A 14,874-nucleotide genomic window follows, 5' to 3' on the forward strand; every position below is an offset into this window, starting at 1 on the left:
TTGCAAGCATTTTTTCACGCTAATAATGCTGTCGTTAATATGTTTAAAACAGCATTGGAACGAATGCCATCGGATACGCGCAAATTTGTCATAAGAGCGGATTGTACCCCAACAGATGAACATGCACTAGCTTCTTGTAATCTGTGAAACAGATCCATTCGCAGCGTTGAAATGACCAAGTATTACACTTGGAACAATCAACAAAGAAATTCCAACGACGCAAACAAGGAACCCCAGTTCTAGATTGGCCACAGGTGTTTTCCACTGATGCACTAGGTTGCATCCTAGAAATGATGAATGTTTTTATTTGCGATTGGAAGGATTGATTCTGATTGATGATCAATGCTTGACTATTGCAAACAATGTACTGATTGAAGTAGGAATGATTGCGCCAAATCGACCGCTGCATAAAGAATTTTTATTATTTTTTTTTTTTTAATTCAGCAGATCAAAATACATACACCCAAAGAAATTTGTTAGTAGGGACAGCAGAAAAGTCTGCTAAAACAGCAGAAAGTCTGCTGAAAAAGGGACAGCAGACACTGTTTGCTGAAATAGCAAACGTTTCCTGCTATTTTTTAAGCTCGATTACACTAAAACATATTTTATTTTGGCTAAAACAAATAAACATGTCAACTTAGGAGCTATCCTAACATAATTAAAACAATATTTTATGAACATCTATAGTATTTGACCAAAAATCTGAATATTTATCGAATTGAGACATAACAGCAAACAAAATGTTTGCTGATCATATTTAAGAGCTTGTAAGTATATTACAGTGCAAAAATATACCAAAAACTACTTTTGGTTCTTAACCCTGGACAGTCATCCTTCGTCAAAATGACGACGCGTAATTTCATTTTCGATTTAAAGTGCTTTTTGGTCGATTGGGAAATGTTAAATTTCAGTTATACCAATACAACCATTTTATGAATTTTTGTGTTATACTAATTAAAAACGCATTGAATAAGGAAATAAACTCAATTTTGGGTCTCATTTTTGCTCACGATGCAAATTATAGCGTCATGAAATAAGCCGTAGTCAAAATAACGAAGGATGACGTTTGTGTACAAAAAATAAGAATGACTTTCCAGGGTTAAATATGCTTTGGGGAAAAATGTGTAACCTAAAAATTGTATAAATTGTTGTTCATTAGGCCCTGATGTACAAAAATATAACAGCAGACGTCGACTGCTGTTTTTAGCAGACTTTTTTCTATGAGTGTAAGAAAAGTCGCATCAAATGTTCATGAAAAAATTTTATTTTGTAAACTAGTGTTACCTGTCTTCCGTTCCCTTCCACTAAATACTGCAAATCGAATGACAAGCAATAATGAAATATAACACAAATGGTTTGGGATTATGAATACTAGAGTAGTTTATTTTAACACACGAATGCATTAGCCTACATAAAGTGGTTATCTATTGTTACAGTGATACTGATACTAACCGTTGTTATACCACAGATCGTATATTTTCGAGATTCCTTTTATTATCAAACGTCGATTTAGTAAACTATGCAATCATGGTGGCGATAAATATCAACCTTGTTCTCTCGTTTATATTTCAGCAGAGAGTAAAATGCAATTTTGTGTTTTTTGCGATGTAGACGGCTGCTGTCTGATTGTTTTGTGGTTGGTGTTGTATCAACAACAACATCGCTGTTGTTTCTTGTTGTGTTTGAATTTAATCAACGACGATTTTACAATTCCTCATGTCCAGGCAGTCGATGACATTGATTATTACTGCATTATTCTGTGTATTGCTTCTCAAAATATATGGTTCACTTAGTATTCAGTTATAAAAGTGCAGCTCGATCGTACGGTCATTCATAAACCACAAACACGCAAAGGTGGAATAAAATCAATAAACTAGAACAACAGATAATAAAATATTCTACGATGGTCATCAATTTTGCTGCCGGTCCAGCTAAGTTACCAGAAGAGGTGAGTGAGGTAGAACAAGCTCAAGCTCTACCAAATAACAATACGTAAGTCGCAATGACGACAAAGGCGTTGATTTCTATTACTGACAGATTTCATGGAACATTCCCATGTAATCTGTTTCTATGCAAACGATTGTCACATGTATGTGCATACAAGTGTATATGTTATTTTGTTATCAGGTTCTTGCTGAAGTACAGAAAACTTTATTGAATTGCCATGGAAGTGGTATATCAGTCATGGAAATGTCTCACCGATCATCCACCTATGGTAAAATCCAAACTGAAGCTCTTAATGCTTTGAGGGATATTCTAAATATCCCGGACAACTATAAAGTGTTGCTAATGCAAGGTGGTGGTACCGGACAATTTGCAGCAGTTGCCATGAATCTTATAGGCCGCACAGGAACTGCTGATTATGCCGTTACAGGTTCATGGTCCGCGAAAGCCGCAAAAGAAGCGGCTCAGTACGGAAAAGTGAATTTGGTTCTGCCGAAATTTAGCAAATACACATCCGTACCACGTATGAATACATGGTCCTTGGATCCGAAGGCATCGTATTTATATTACTGCGACAACGAAACCGTCGATGGAGTAGAATTTGATTTCGTTCCGGAGACGACGAACGATGTACCTGTAGTTTGCGATATGTCCTCTAATTTCTTGTCCCGAAAATTTGATGTGAAACGATTTGGTATAATTTTTGCTGGAGCGCAGAAAAATATCGGACCTTCTGGAACTACTGTCATCATAATCAGAGAAGATTTAATGGGAAACCAACTCAAGGAAACACCGTCCATTTTGAACTACGCCCTTATGCATAAGAACGATTCATTGATGAATACTCCAAATACATTTGGGTGAGTATTGCGAAAGCATTATCAGAAATATTAAATAAAACCATCATTTGTGGCATATCTGGTAAATTGACAAGTATTGTGTCAAACAAGTTTGAACTTTATCTAAATGGAAAATGTTATATATTTCAGGATTTACGTCACAGGTTTAGTCTTTCAATGGATTCAACGTAATGGAGGTGTAGATGGCATGGGAAAAAGATCTCAAGTAAAATCAAAAATGATTTATGATGTCATAAATAAATCAAATGGTTTTTATTATTGTCCCGTTGATGAAAACGTGCGTTCACGAATGAATGTGCCCTTTAGGATCGGAGGGCCACAAGGCGATGATAATTTGGAAAAAGCATTCTTATCGACAGCCGAAAGTGAAGGTATGATACAGCTAAAAGGTCATCGTTCCGTAGGGGGTATCCGTGCATCTCTATACAACGCCATTACTGTTGAAGAGACTCAGAAGCTGGCCGAGCTGATGTGGAAATTTTATGAAAACAATCGAAAATAAAACACGAAAGACGTTAGATTATTTATTGATTAAAAATTATCAATGATTATTAACAAATACAAATCTGTTATATCAAAGAAAGAGCTTTGAATATTTCATCCAACTGTGCTTCCAAATAAACGTCTGTTCCTCGTAAATTGTCTACCACTTTTTTTGCCCATATAAAGTAGTTTTCACGGCGCTCCTGAAAATAACAAACTGTCTTAAACTCTCTGTCTTAGAAGGAAATAGGAATAAGTGCAACCCAATTATATTTTCATATCTGAGATAAGGGACAACCTTTCAATAACCAAGTCTAAACGGAATACCATGCATATGGAGGTTTCTTAGCAACTCCAATAATCAGAAATATCCCCAGGTTTAGAATTCCCAAAGACTATTAATGAAGCCATGACTCCCTGAGTTCAAAGCCTACTAAAAAATATGCAATCACAGTTCTCACATGTCGGTATATATTAAACCCAATTATTCGTTACAATTGCCAAAATAATTTTTTTGCGTTTAATAAATATTAGGGTGATCGTAATCTTCTGATACTAGCAAATCGAAGCAAGTCTCTTATCATGAAAATAGAATCGGGTTGTACTAATTGATTATGAGATCAATTCGAAACGTTTGCTCATTGCACGTTCGTGGTGAGTACTGAATTTATCACTAATAAATTTATTCATATATTTTTGTTACTGAGATATATGGTTGCTTTCTAATACGTTATTGGTCAATGGGCTTTTGTATTATAATTATAATAAATTTAAATGTTTTTAAGAGCATATTGTTATTTATGCGCCAACCAAAGTAGCTGCAGAATTGTCTACTTACCTCTGTCCATCCGGTTGGTAAGTTATTTTGAAGATCTCTCAAATTGTCCAGTTTATCTGCTAACTTAACGAGTTTCGCTTTCGTGCTGGAATTAAATGCATGTTCAATTTGCTTTTGTTTTCGTACTTCTTTCGGAAGAGACTTATCATCAGTAACCTCCCGCACAATAGAACTCACATCAGAACCGAATAAATTCTGTAATAATTTGGTTTTATAAAATATCTGCTAATATATAAAGGACATTAATCACTACTTCGTTGTAAAGTTAGTAAGGAATGATTACAGTTTATTCAGTTACGTGAAAACTGAATGACTTTAGAATCTTAAAAAGTTCACAAATTTTATTTCTGTTTTTATTTTTATGTTTGTTTCCATGTATGCCAATAATTTGACTTTAGCAGAAATTGAAAGACATTTTATTCTTCTGTTGATCTGATAAATTTTTTTTTTTTTGTTTGTTCCTTATAAACAAGTTTGTTTTAATGGGAATATGTCGGTAGTACTTTAGAGGTTTATTATCAATGAGCTAATATAGAATTAGAAATCACGCATTGTTAAGAGATAAATGCACTATCACTTCCACCGATTTTATATAGTTAATATGGGTATATTTGTGTTCTCCGTCAACGAAAAATCTACAAATTATACATGGAATAGTAGTGAAGTTTTAATTAAATATCAACTCGACCAGGTTCATAGTTCACAACACAGAAAACACAAATCACATCTTTGATCTCATTTTATATTTTTAGGTATTCTTTACGAAACTTAGTACCCCTTATCTCAATTTCTTCAAATGTCGTGTCAGTATCTTCCACTGTGTCATGTAGGAGAGCAGCCATAATGACCACCACGTCACTTATATTAGCTTCTGTGGATAGAATAACAGCCACATTTATTGGATGGTTGATGTAAGGGGTTTCTGTGATATCCTTCCGCCTTTGATTCCGATGCTTGAATGCTGCAAATTGCAAACATTTCATAATCTGTTCCATATTAATTTATTCCTGGGTATGGGTATATTTGTGTTCTCCGTCAACGAAAAATCTACAAATTATACATGGAATAGTAGTGAAGTTTTAATTAAATATCAACTCGACCAGGTTCATAGTTCACAACACAGAAAACACAAATCACATCTTTGATCTCATTTTATATTTTTAGGTATTCTTTACGAAACTTAGTACCCCTTATCTCAATTTCTTCAAATGTCGTGTCAGTATCTTCCACTGTGTCATGTAGGAGAGCAGCCATAATGACCACCACGTCACTTATATTAGCTTCTGTGGATAGAATAACAGCCACATTTATTGGATGGTTGATGTAAGGGGTTTCTGTGATATCCTTCCGCCTTTGATTCCGATGCTTGAATGCTGCAAATTGCAAACATTTCATAATCTGTTCCATATTAATTTATTCCTGGTCCGCAACAATCTGAAATTTAAATTATAGATTATTTGTATAGATTGAATATATCAGTAAGGACTAACCTAATTTAGCGGATTTAAAGTTATTTAAATGTAAATACGTACGTGAATGCAAAAAGAATTTATATTTCTATACATCAGCCAATTACCAGAAATACTATTGCTTTTTATTGTACTATATAACTTAAATTTTCATCGACCAGAATTCAACAATTTTCAATGTCCTCGAGAGGAGTGTGACTCCAAATTTATCAGATTATGTCAAGGCTGGTACTACGTTCAGTTTTCGAGGTGAAAATCACTTTGTTTTCCCAAATACTCTAAACCGTCTAAAATTATGAATGAAATATAGATGAAAAAGACAATGCGTATCAAGTTAAATTATTTTTTAATAAAATAACCGCTGAAATTTCAACGATTACTTTTCTTTAATAATCCATTTTAAGGAATACAAACTTTGTGAAAATTTGCTTTGGGATATTCCCCTTCAAGTTATAATGAAATCTGCAACAAATATGTATAATTTTATGACTTTTTTACTGCTTTAGTTTTCACTTTAGTGAAAATTAGCAGCTAAACTCGAACTTAATACTCACTTTTTAGGGTTTAATTAGGAAAAACAGTACACTTTTCAAGCATCAAAACAGCCGGAACTGAAGGGCTAGAGAGAATTTTGTTCGAAAAGACTCATGGCTGAACAAGAAGGTTAAATCATGGGCCCATATGATTACAATTTTTTTATTTCGACAAAATTTTAAGATGTCAAAATCATATGTTTATGGTGATTGCAGCTCTCCAAATGACACTGCATAGCAAATGCATCTCAAACAAACTCGCGCATTCATAGCTGGAGAATTGTTCAAAATACCACGCACATCAGTTTTTAAACTGCATCATAAACTGTTTTTGTTAATAGATGGCGAAGATCCATTTGACTGACTTCCATTCTTAACTTTGGTGGGTATTATAGTCTTATTTGTCTCATATCGGCGTTCCTCGGATGAATTATCCACTTCACAATCACTCATAGGTGACGCAATTAAATTTGAACCTTTATTTTTCTCTGGATTTTAATTATTTTTTCAGGAAAATTGAAAGAATAAATAATTGCCACTTTTACCAATGCCATACCATAGACCAAGGAAGGTATAGACATCTCAAGTTAATTCACAGCGCAGTAGTTTGTCTGCACACCGTAGATGGCTCTTTTTCGTCTGCAATTGAGTGATTTTTTAATTTGGCTTTAATTTGTTTTCTTTCCTTTGTTCTCTCGTTGAAACACCAAATATTGTGAAAGTTTATAAAATACTATTCATCCACACCTTTTTTGTAATGCAAATTGACTATTTATACGGTTACTCTCGTTTTCCAAAAATAAATTGAGTCACTTGACTGCGCAATTGAGTGGAATGACTGCGCACTGCAAATAAACAAAACCATGGTGAATTATCAAGGTATGTCTCTATATTTTCTTGGTCTATGATACTCACTTTTTAGGGTTAAATTAGGAAAAACAGTACACTTTTCAAGCATCAAAACAGCCGGAACTGAAGGGCTAGAGAGAATTTTGTTCGAAAAGACTGTAGAATCATAGACCAAGGAAGGTATAGACATTTCAAGTTAATTCACAGCGCTGTAGTTTGTCTGCACACCGTAGATGCATAGACCAAGAAAATATAGAGACATACCTTGATAATTCACCATGGTTTTGTTTACTTGCAGTGCGCAGTCATTCCACTCAATTGCGCAGTCAAGTGACTCAATTTATTTTTGGAAAACGAGAGTAACCGTATAAATAGTCAATTTGCATTACAAAAAAGGTGTGGATGAATAGTATTTTATAAACTTTCACAATATTTGGTGTTTCAACGAGAGAACAAAGGAAAGAAAACAAATTAAAGCCAAATTAAAAAATCACTCAATTGCAGACGAAAAAGAGCCATCTACGGTGTGCAGACAAACTACAGCGCTGTGAATTAACTTGAGATGTCTATACCTTCCTTGGTCTATGGTAGATGGCTCTTTTTCGTCTGCAATTGAGTGATTTTTTAATTTGGCTTTAATTTGTTTTCTTTCCTTTGTTCTCTCGTTGAAACACCAAATATTGTGAAAGTTTATAAAATACTATTCATCCACACCTTTTTTGCAATGCAAATTGACTAATTTATACGGTTATTCTCGTTTTCCAAAAATAAATTGAGTCACTTGACTGCGCAATTGAGTGGAATGACTCATAGACAATAGAAATACATAGATGTCCCACTCCTCTCTGTAAAAAAAAAATGTGTCAGTTCCAAAAATTAATTTTCTGACATTTCGTTTTGTTTTTTTCGTTAAGACCCTGCCAGCATTTCAAAGTTCCATTTCAACCTCATCGTTACCACAGACTCGTAAATGTCACTTCAACCATCATGAAAAGGTACATCAAAAAGTACATGCAAGTAATTTGCCATCCCTACTGTTAAAAAAGCCATTTTTTTTTTGTGAAACGCCAAGCGCAACCAGCTTGTTATATTTTAATTAAATAAAAACGAAAATAAAGTTCTGAAAACATAGATTATACGCTTAAAATTGTGAAAGGTATATTGGTGAACAATTTGGTGATTTTCCAAATGGAATAAAGTGATTGTTTTTCAGATATTTTACAGACACGCTGCCTCCATGGAATAAAAACACTGGTTGATAGACGCAGCAACATGTAACTCGCTACTTGTAACTCAACATCATCATTAATGCCAAAAATTATGTTAAATGTAATGTGATAGTGGTATAAATGTTATATTTTTAAGAATTTGTAAATGTTTAATCAAATTAATAAATATCTAATCAAACGTGTTTTACTCGACCATAATGATTCTTTTACAACTATCTTAAAATGCACTTTTTCTGATTGTTTGGAGGGTCCCTTATTGGCGTCGTTCTAAATTGATCTATAAAGGCACCTAATAATTGCACTCATGCGAAACATTTTTGTAGTAACTTGGCGTGGTACAACTTCTCAAACTTAGTTTGACACCCATGGGACATCTATGTATTTCTATTGTCTATGGAATGACTGCGCACTGCAAAGAGGGGTTTTAGACGATGCAATTGGTTGCGTGCAATTTTTTGTATTCTCTTTTAAAGTTGCTTCTTAAAAACTTCAGCATTTATACGTTGAAATTTTTCATGCAATCGCTTGAAATTTCAAGTTTCAGAAATGTCAAAAAATTGCAAGAGGAACGGAAAACATGAAATTTTTTCTACCCCCTTTGCTTCTCTACCCCGTTTGCCTACAAACAAGAATTGCGTGCAATTATTGCATGCAATTATTGCATCGTCTAAAACCCTTCAAATAAACAAAACCATGGTGAATTATCAAGGTATGTCTCTATATTTTCTTGGTCTATGCATCCAGTGCAAAAAGAAAGAATATATAGATACATATCTTGATAATTCACCATGGTTTTGTTTATTTGCAGTGCGCAGTCATTCCACTCAATTGCGCAGTCAAGCATACCCAATAAACACAAACGTTTGAAAAATGCTAAATTTCAACAATTTTTCAAACATTTTTTCAAAGGATTAGGGTAACATTCAAGTTCAGAAATTGTTGAGAAAATCGCGTTCTCAACAAAAAACAGACATTACCATCAACAGTGAAATTCAACACATTAGCAATAATATCTCAAGTGTTATCCTCAAATTGAAATGCATCGCTACTCAATAATTTGTCAAACAATTTTCGATGCGAGTCAAATTCAAAATTAACATCGTTGCAAATACTTTTCAACCTAAATTTGTATGAATGATATCCCCACTTCAAATTGAAAGTCAAAGCCAAAATTCTATGAATTTTTTTAAATTTATTCATTTTCATCAAAATAAAATATATAATAATACACTACACTACATAATACACTACAATACCAATTGATAAATAATAATCTTATTAAACATATCAACAAATAAGAAAAAAAAAAAACAGCAAAACTTTAAATATCTTAAACATTATTAGTAAACACTTTTGCATTGATAATTCCATTTCCTTCCTTTTGGTGTCATAAAACAGCATTAAAATTTATTAACATGCGGGCAATTTGAAATTAGGAACATACTGGACCGCGTGTTAGAATTGATTTCCAGCAGAAGGAATTCACAAAATATCCATTTTAAACTGATAATAGCATATGAATTAAACTGGCGGTGTGATGCACATTTTCATCCAGAAGTTGTTGATTTCAACAATTTGTTGTTTTTAACAATTTTAATTGCTTGCACTTGCAATGTTTCTGGAAACTCATTTTTCATTGGTCAGCTTCTTAATGTTTGCAAGAATGTAGCATACAAAGATTTTAGTTTTCTGCGAAGAGATTTAAATTTAGTGACTTCTCTAAAGTGTTGATTTAATTTTTCATATTTACGTACCAATTATTATAAACTATTTGAAGCAGTTCCAGTTAATAGTCCACCATTTTTTTTATCGGTCAGCTTTTTAATGTTTTCAAGAACGTAGAATCCATAATTTTAGTTTTCTGCAAAGAGATATACATTTAGTGACTTCCTTAAAGTTTTATTTCATTTTTTATTTCACTTACCTATTTTTATAAACTATTTGGTTATTTGTCTAAAATTTTCCATTTCTTTAATTTCTTGCAATTGACCACGAACTTCGTTGCACAAATAAGTATTGAAAACCACATGGTTTTTTCGTTGCATTTTAGGGTAGTGTTTTGTCAAAGTTTTCTCATATTATCTTCAACACCTTTTCAAAGATTTCGTCAACATTTTGGCAAATTGGAAGTAATTCGCAAACAATTTGAAGATGTATTGAAGATGAGCTATTTCAAGTCAAGTTGAATTTATGTTGAAAATTATATTTACCCTCAAACTGAAAAGTTGTTGCATTTGAAAACCGCTCATCCTGTGTTTATTGGGTAGACCAAGAAAATATAGAGACGTACCTTGATAATTCACCATGGTTTTGTTTATTTGCAGTGCGCAGTCATTCCACTCAATTGCGCAGACAAGTGACTCAATTTCTTTTTGGAAAACGAGAATTACCGTACAAATCAGTCAATTTGCATTACAAAAAAGGTGACGATGTATAGAATTTTACATGTTTTTCCAATATTTGGTGTTTCATCAAGAAAACAAAGGAAAGAAAACAAAAATAAAGCCAATTTAAAAAATCACACAATTGCAGACCAAAAGGAGACCTCTACGGTGTGCAGACAAACTACAGCGCTGTGAATTCACTTGAGATGTCTATACCTTCCTTGGTCTATGATATGAATAACTAATAGTGATATGGGAAAATAATGTCAAGTAAATTATAGAAAACAAATGGAAGAGTCGTGTGTGACATCAAGTATTTTGGACAAACCGAACAATTTCACTACACTCATAGAAAAGAATCTGCTAAAAACAACAGTCGATGTCTGCTGTTATATTTTTGTACTTCAGGGCCTAATGAACAATAATTTATAAAATTTTTTCGTTATACATTTTTCCCCAAAGCATATTTAAGAATCAAAAGTAGTTTTTGGTATGTTTTTGCACCGTAATATACTTACAAGCTCCTAAATACGATCAGCAAACATTTTGTATGCTGTTATGTCTCAATTCGATAAATATTCAGATTTTTGGTCAAATACTATAGATATTCATAAAATATTGTTTTAATTAAGTTAGAAAGCTCCTAAGTTGACATGTTTATTTGTTTTAGCCAAAATAAAACAGATTTTAGTGTAATCGAGCTTAAAAAATAGCAGGAAATGCTTGATATTTCAGCAAACGGTGACTGCTGTCCCTTTTTCAGCAGACTTTCTGCTGTTTTAGCAGACTTTTCTGCTGTCCCTATTAACAAATTTCTTTGGGTGTACGATACACAGGGGGTAAGTTTTTTAAGAAATCATTTAAAAATACAATAGAAAAAGGAATGAAAGTTTGCTGAAAATATTTGAAATTTACTAACCCAAAGATAAAATGTTAAAAAACAGTAGCGAAAATTAAAAAAATAAATAAGTAATTTATCAGAATATAAAATATATTGAATTTTGCTAAACTAAAAATCTGAAAACTTGAAATAAAAAAAGTAGCGAAAATTTAAAACATTCAAGTAATTTTAACTTTGTCATTCCGTTTGTAACACATCGAAATATTGCTCTAAGACCCCATAAAGTATATATATTCTGGGTCGTGGTGAAATTCTGAGTCGATCTGAGCATGTCCGTCCGTCCGTCTGTTGAAATCACGCTAACTTCCGAACGAAACAAGCTATCGACTTGAAACTTGGCACAAGTAGTTGTTATTGATGTAGGTCGGATGGTATTGCAAATGGGCCATATCGGTCCAGTTTTACATATAGCCCCCATATAAACGGACCCCCAAATTTGGCTTGCGATTGCTCTAAGAGAAGCAAATTTCATCCGATCCGGTTGAAATTTGCAACGTGGTGTTAGTATAAGGCCGCTAACAACCATGCCAAAATTGGTCCATATCGGTCTATAGTTATATATAGCCGATCCCCAATCACACAAAAATTGGTCCATATCGGTTCATAATCATGGTTGCCACTCGAGCCAAAAATAATCTACCAAAACTTTATTTTTATAGAAAACATTGTCAAAATGTTATTTCTATAGAAAACATTGTCAAAATGTTATTTCTATAGACAATTTTGTCAAAATTTTATTTCTATATAAAATTTTGTCAAAATTTTATTTCTATAGAAATTTTGTCAAAATTTTATTTCTACATAAAATTTTGTCAAAATTTTATTTCTATAGAAAATTTTGTCAAAATTTTATTTCTATAGAAATAGGCTAATTCAATTTTGGGTTATTTCCACATATTAATAGGCAACGGAAATATCAAGGATGATAGAAATGTCATATGGAGTGGGCTTGCCTATGAGACTGAACACCAATTCTCGTATTAAAAAGGCTCTCCTTCGGCTAGCAGAGTCACAGCTGGAGAATAATTCAGAAACGTATAATAGACCTGGCAAAATGTAAGTCTTAGCTAATAAAAATCTGACTCCAACAAAGGAGTAAGATGTTTATTAGCGGAGCAGATATGATTCGACCATGTCAGTGTATCGTTAAAAGTAACCCCGAGATTCCTTGCGTATAATAGACGCAATAATTCAGAAACGTATAATAGACCTGGCAAAATGTAAGTCTTAGCTAATAAAAATCTGACTCCAACAAAGGAGTAAGATGTTTATTAGCGGAGCAGATATGATTCGACCATGTCAGTGTATCGTTAAAAGTAACCCCGAGATTCCTTGCGTATAATAGACCTGGCAAAATGTAAGTCTTAGCTAAAACATCTGACTCCAACAAAGGAGTAAGATGTTTATTAGCGGAGCAGATATGATTCGACCATGTCAGTGTATCGTTAAAAGTAACCCCGAGATTCCTTGCCGACTCCACAATAGATATACTGATGTCATTAATACTAACATTAACATCATATCGCAGATTCGATTTCCTCTTACCTATGATAAGGCACTTCGATTTTTGAGGGTTTATGCAGGGCCCGTTAGCACATGCCCAAGTATGAATCCTCACCAGGTCCTGATTCAAACTGTCAACACAGTCATTGACCTCCGATTGGGGACTTGAAATAGTGTAGGATAGATAACAGGGGGGGGTCGTTGGAATAGACAGAGAATAGAGGGGGCCCAAGATTGACCCCTGAGGAACATCTCAGTTGACTGGCAGAGTTCCTGACAATAAACCATTTGCACTAACAGATTGCGACCGATTACACAAATAGGACCAAATGAGACGTGTCGCGGATGAAGAAAAGTTATAAATATTTAATAACTTAGCACACAGTATATTGTGATCCACTGAATCGAAGGCCTTAGAGTGATCAAGAAGAACCAGACAAGTAACCTCATTGTTTTCTAAGTTAATCCTTATATCCTCGCAAAAGTCTGCCAAGGCGGTTATGCAACTGTGCTTGGGACGGAAGCCAGACTGTCTCTCAAATAACATTGAGCCATCAGTAAGATATTTGTCTATAGATTATCTTCTCAAATGCTTTTGATAAAAAACATAAAATGGATATAGGACGGTATTCACCACCAATTTTAGGTATAGGAATAACTTTACTGTGTCCATGCAGACGGAAAAGTGCTTGTCATTATAATCCTATTAAATAGACTGGTTATATAGGACAATAAAAGTGGAAGCAAGACCTTGAAGAAGCGCGGATCAATGCCATAATTAGATTTTACAGATGAGATGCTAAGAATCACATCTGCAGAATCGATACAAGAAAACTGAAATCCATTCGTGTTAGTTCCAAAGTCCGAGATATTAACGTCAAAATCATAGAAATTACCAACTCTTGGAGTGACAAGAATATTAACAAATTTCATGTTCAATTCATCAGCATCAACGTTATCACTGCATCCCGAGGTTCTTCCTATACCAATAGACCGTATAATATTCCATGACTGTTTAGATCTCACAGCAGAAAATTTGCGATAGAAATAATTCTTCTTAGATCGTTTAATAGCAACATTCGCAAGTCTTCTCTTCTCACCTAAAGTACGCCAAGTCGCGTTCCGATATAGCCAGACGGACCTCCTCATGGAATCAGGGCTTAGATCCAGATCTAACATTTTTCGTCCTTAAGGACATGGTTAGATCCTGTAGATGTCTAATGTTATTTTCCAGAAAGTTAAGTTGTTCGTCGGAGGAGCTCATGTCGTAAAACAAGTCCCACTCGATCCAAGGTCCCTAAGTAAGTATAGTCAAGGTTCCTAAAATCTCTAAATGAAAATGTATATTGTGTCCTTCGAAAACTAAAACTGTAGGACAGGAAAATTAAGTAATGTTTCGCAAAACCAAGACGCAGAAATCTGGCATTCAGTAGAACATTGCCTAGCTTACTAACGAAAAACCGATCAATAAGGCTACTACAGGAGAGCGTATGGTGCGTGGGACAGGACGTATTAGTCGTTAATAGACCTAAGCATGGGAGAGGTCCATATCGAGCCAGATTAGCGGCGCTCTCTCAGAGATTTCAACTCCAGATACCGTTTTACATAGGTATGTTTGCTTCCCATATGTTTCACTTATATTAGTTTGATTGAAATTGTCAACGAATGGTGCTCGCGGGAATATTTTATTTGATGCGACACGGGCAAATAATTAATACGTAATAAATCCAAATCTAATTGAAAACAAACGATCGTTAATTGCTAGAAGCTATAGTGACTATATCGATGTTCTAATTGGGTGGAAATTTACAATCCCCTTGTACGTTTTGTTCGAACGGAAAAAAATGTTCGTCGCTATTTTAACAAATGTTCGTCGCTATT

General features: G+C 33.9%; 2 protein-coding genes and 2 long non-coding RNA genes across 6 annotated transcripts; 2 read left to right on the plus strand and 2 right to left on the minus strand.

Moving 5' to 3' along the window:
* The first annotated feature begins 1,672 nt into the window (after nucleotides 1-1,672).
* Nucleotides 1,673-3,443, plus strand: LOC142228022 (phosphoserine aminotransferase). Its single transcript, XM_075298289.1, has 3 exons — nucleotides 1,673-1,948; nucleotides 2,128-2,804; nucleotides 2,934-3,443. The coding sequence occupies exons 1-3, from the start codon at nucleotides 1,904-1,906 to the stop codon at nucleotides 3,304-3,306; spliced, it is 1,095 nt and encodes a 364-aa protein (XP_075154404.1). The 5' UTR covers nucleotides 1,673-1,903; the 3' UTR covers nucleotides 3,307-3,443.
* Mesh1 (Metazoan SpoT homolog-1) lies at nucleotides 3,304-6,276 on the minus strand. Of its 3 annotated transcripts, XM_075298317.1 has the most exons (6): nucleotides 6,149-6,276; nucleotides 6,009-6,056; nucleotides 5,658-5,881; nucleotides 5,322-5,559; nucleotides 4,126-4,322; nucleotides 3,304-3,490 (listed from the first exon to the last, which is right to left on the minus strand). In XM_075298317.1, the coding sequence occupies exons 4-6, from the start codon at nucleotides 5,530-5,532 to the stop codon at nucleotides 3,374-3,376; spliced, it is 525 nt and encodes a 174-aa protein (XP_075154432.1). In that variant the 5' UTR covers nucleotides 5,533-5,559; nucleotides 5,658-5,881; nucleotides 6,009-6,056; nucleotides 6,149-6,276; the 3' UTR covers nucleotides 3,304-3,373. The 3 variants fall into 3 exon arrangements, with proteins under 3 accessions (XP_075154432.1, XP_075154425.1, XP_075154418.1); XM_075298310.1 differs by lacking the exons at nucleotides 5,658-5,881; nucleotides 6,009-6,056; nucleotides 6,149-6,276 and adding an exon at nucleotides 4,907-5,172 and having other exon boundaries at nucleotides 4,126-4,319; nucleotides 5,313-5,446; XM_075298303.1 differs by lacking the exons at nucleotides 5,322-5,559; nucleotides 5,658-5,881; nucleotides 6,009-6,056; nucleotides 6,149-6,276 and adding an exon at nucleotides 4,907-5,256 and having other exon boundaries at nucleotides 4,126-4,319.
* A 106-nt stretch (nucleotides 6,277-6,382) lies between these two features.
* LOC142228053 (uncharacterized) lies at nucleotides 6,383-8,403 on the plus strand. Its single transcript, XR_012720056.1, has 3 exons — nucleotides 6,383-6,509; nucleotides 7,891-8,132; nucleotides 8,190-8,403. It is a non-coding gene; the product is annotated as an uncharacterized LOC142228053 (long non-coding RNA).
* A 974-nt stretch (nucleotides 8,404-9,377) lies between these two features.
* Nucleotides 9,378-11,238, minus strand: LOC142228047 (uncharacterized). The gene is made up of 3 exons (XR_012720055.1): nucleotides 10,130-11,238; nucleotides 9,960-10,066; nucleotides 9,378-9,894 (listed from the first exon to the last, which is right to left on the minus strand). It is a non-coding gene; the product is annotated as an uncharacterized LOC142228047 (long non-coding RNA).
* Nucleotides 11,239-14,874: the final 3,636 nt, after the last annotated feature.

Source organism: Haematobia irritans, chromosome 1 (assembly GCF_050003625.1).
Source record: "Haematobia irritans isolate KBUSLIRL chromosome 1, ASM5000362v1, whole genome shotgun sequence".
NCBI classification, from domain to species: domain Eukaryota; kingdom Metazoa; phylum Arthropoda; class Insecta; order Diptera; family Muscidae; genus Haematobia; species Haematobia irritans.

What these genes read in the sequence shown, in the direction of transcription:
- LOC142228022 (XM_075298289.1), top strand. Translation starts at nt 1,904, where the DNA reads ATGGTCATCAATTTTGCTGCCGGTCCAGCTAAGTTACCAGAAGAG. An exon ending in CAGCTAAGTTACCAGAAGAG is followed by an intron (nt 1,949 to 2,127) that starts GTGAGTGAGGTA and finishes TTTTGTTATCAG; the next exon opens with GTTCTTGCTGAAGTACAGAA. An exon ending in AATACTCCAAATACATTTGG is followed by an intron (nt 2,805 to 2,933) that starts GTGAGTATTGCG and finishes TATATATTTCAG; the next exon opens with GATTTACGTCACAGGTTTAG.
- Mesh1 (XM_075298317.1), bottom strand. Translation starts at nt 5,532, where the DNA reads ATGGAACAGATTATGAAATGTTTGCAATTTGCAGCATTCAAGCATCGG. An exon ending in CACGACATTTGAAGAAATTG is followed by an intron (nt 4,323 to 5,321) that starts AGATAAGGGGTA and finishes CCAAATTATTAC; the next exon opens with AGAATTTATTCGGTTCTGAT. An exon ending in TACCAACCGGATGGACAGAG is followed by an intron (nt 3,491 to 4,125) that starts GTAAGTAGACAA and finishes TGTTATTTTCAG; the next exon opens with GAGCGCCGTGAAAACTACTT.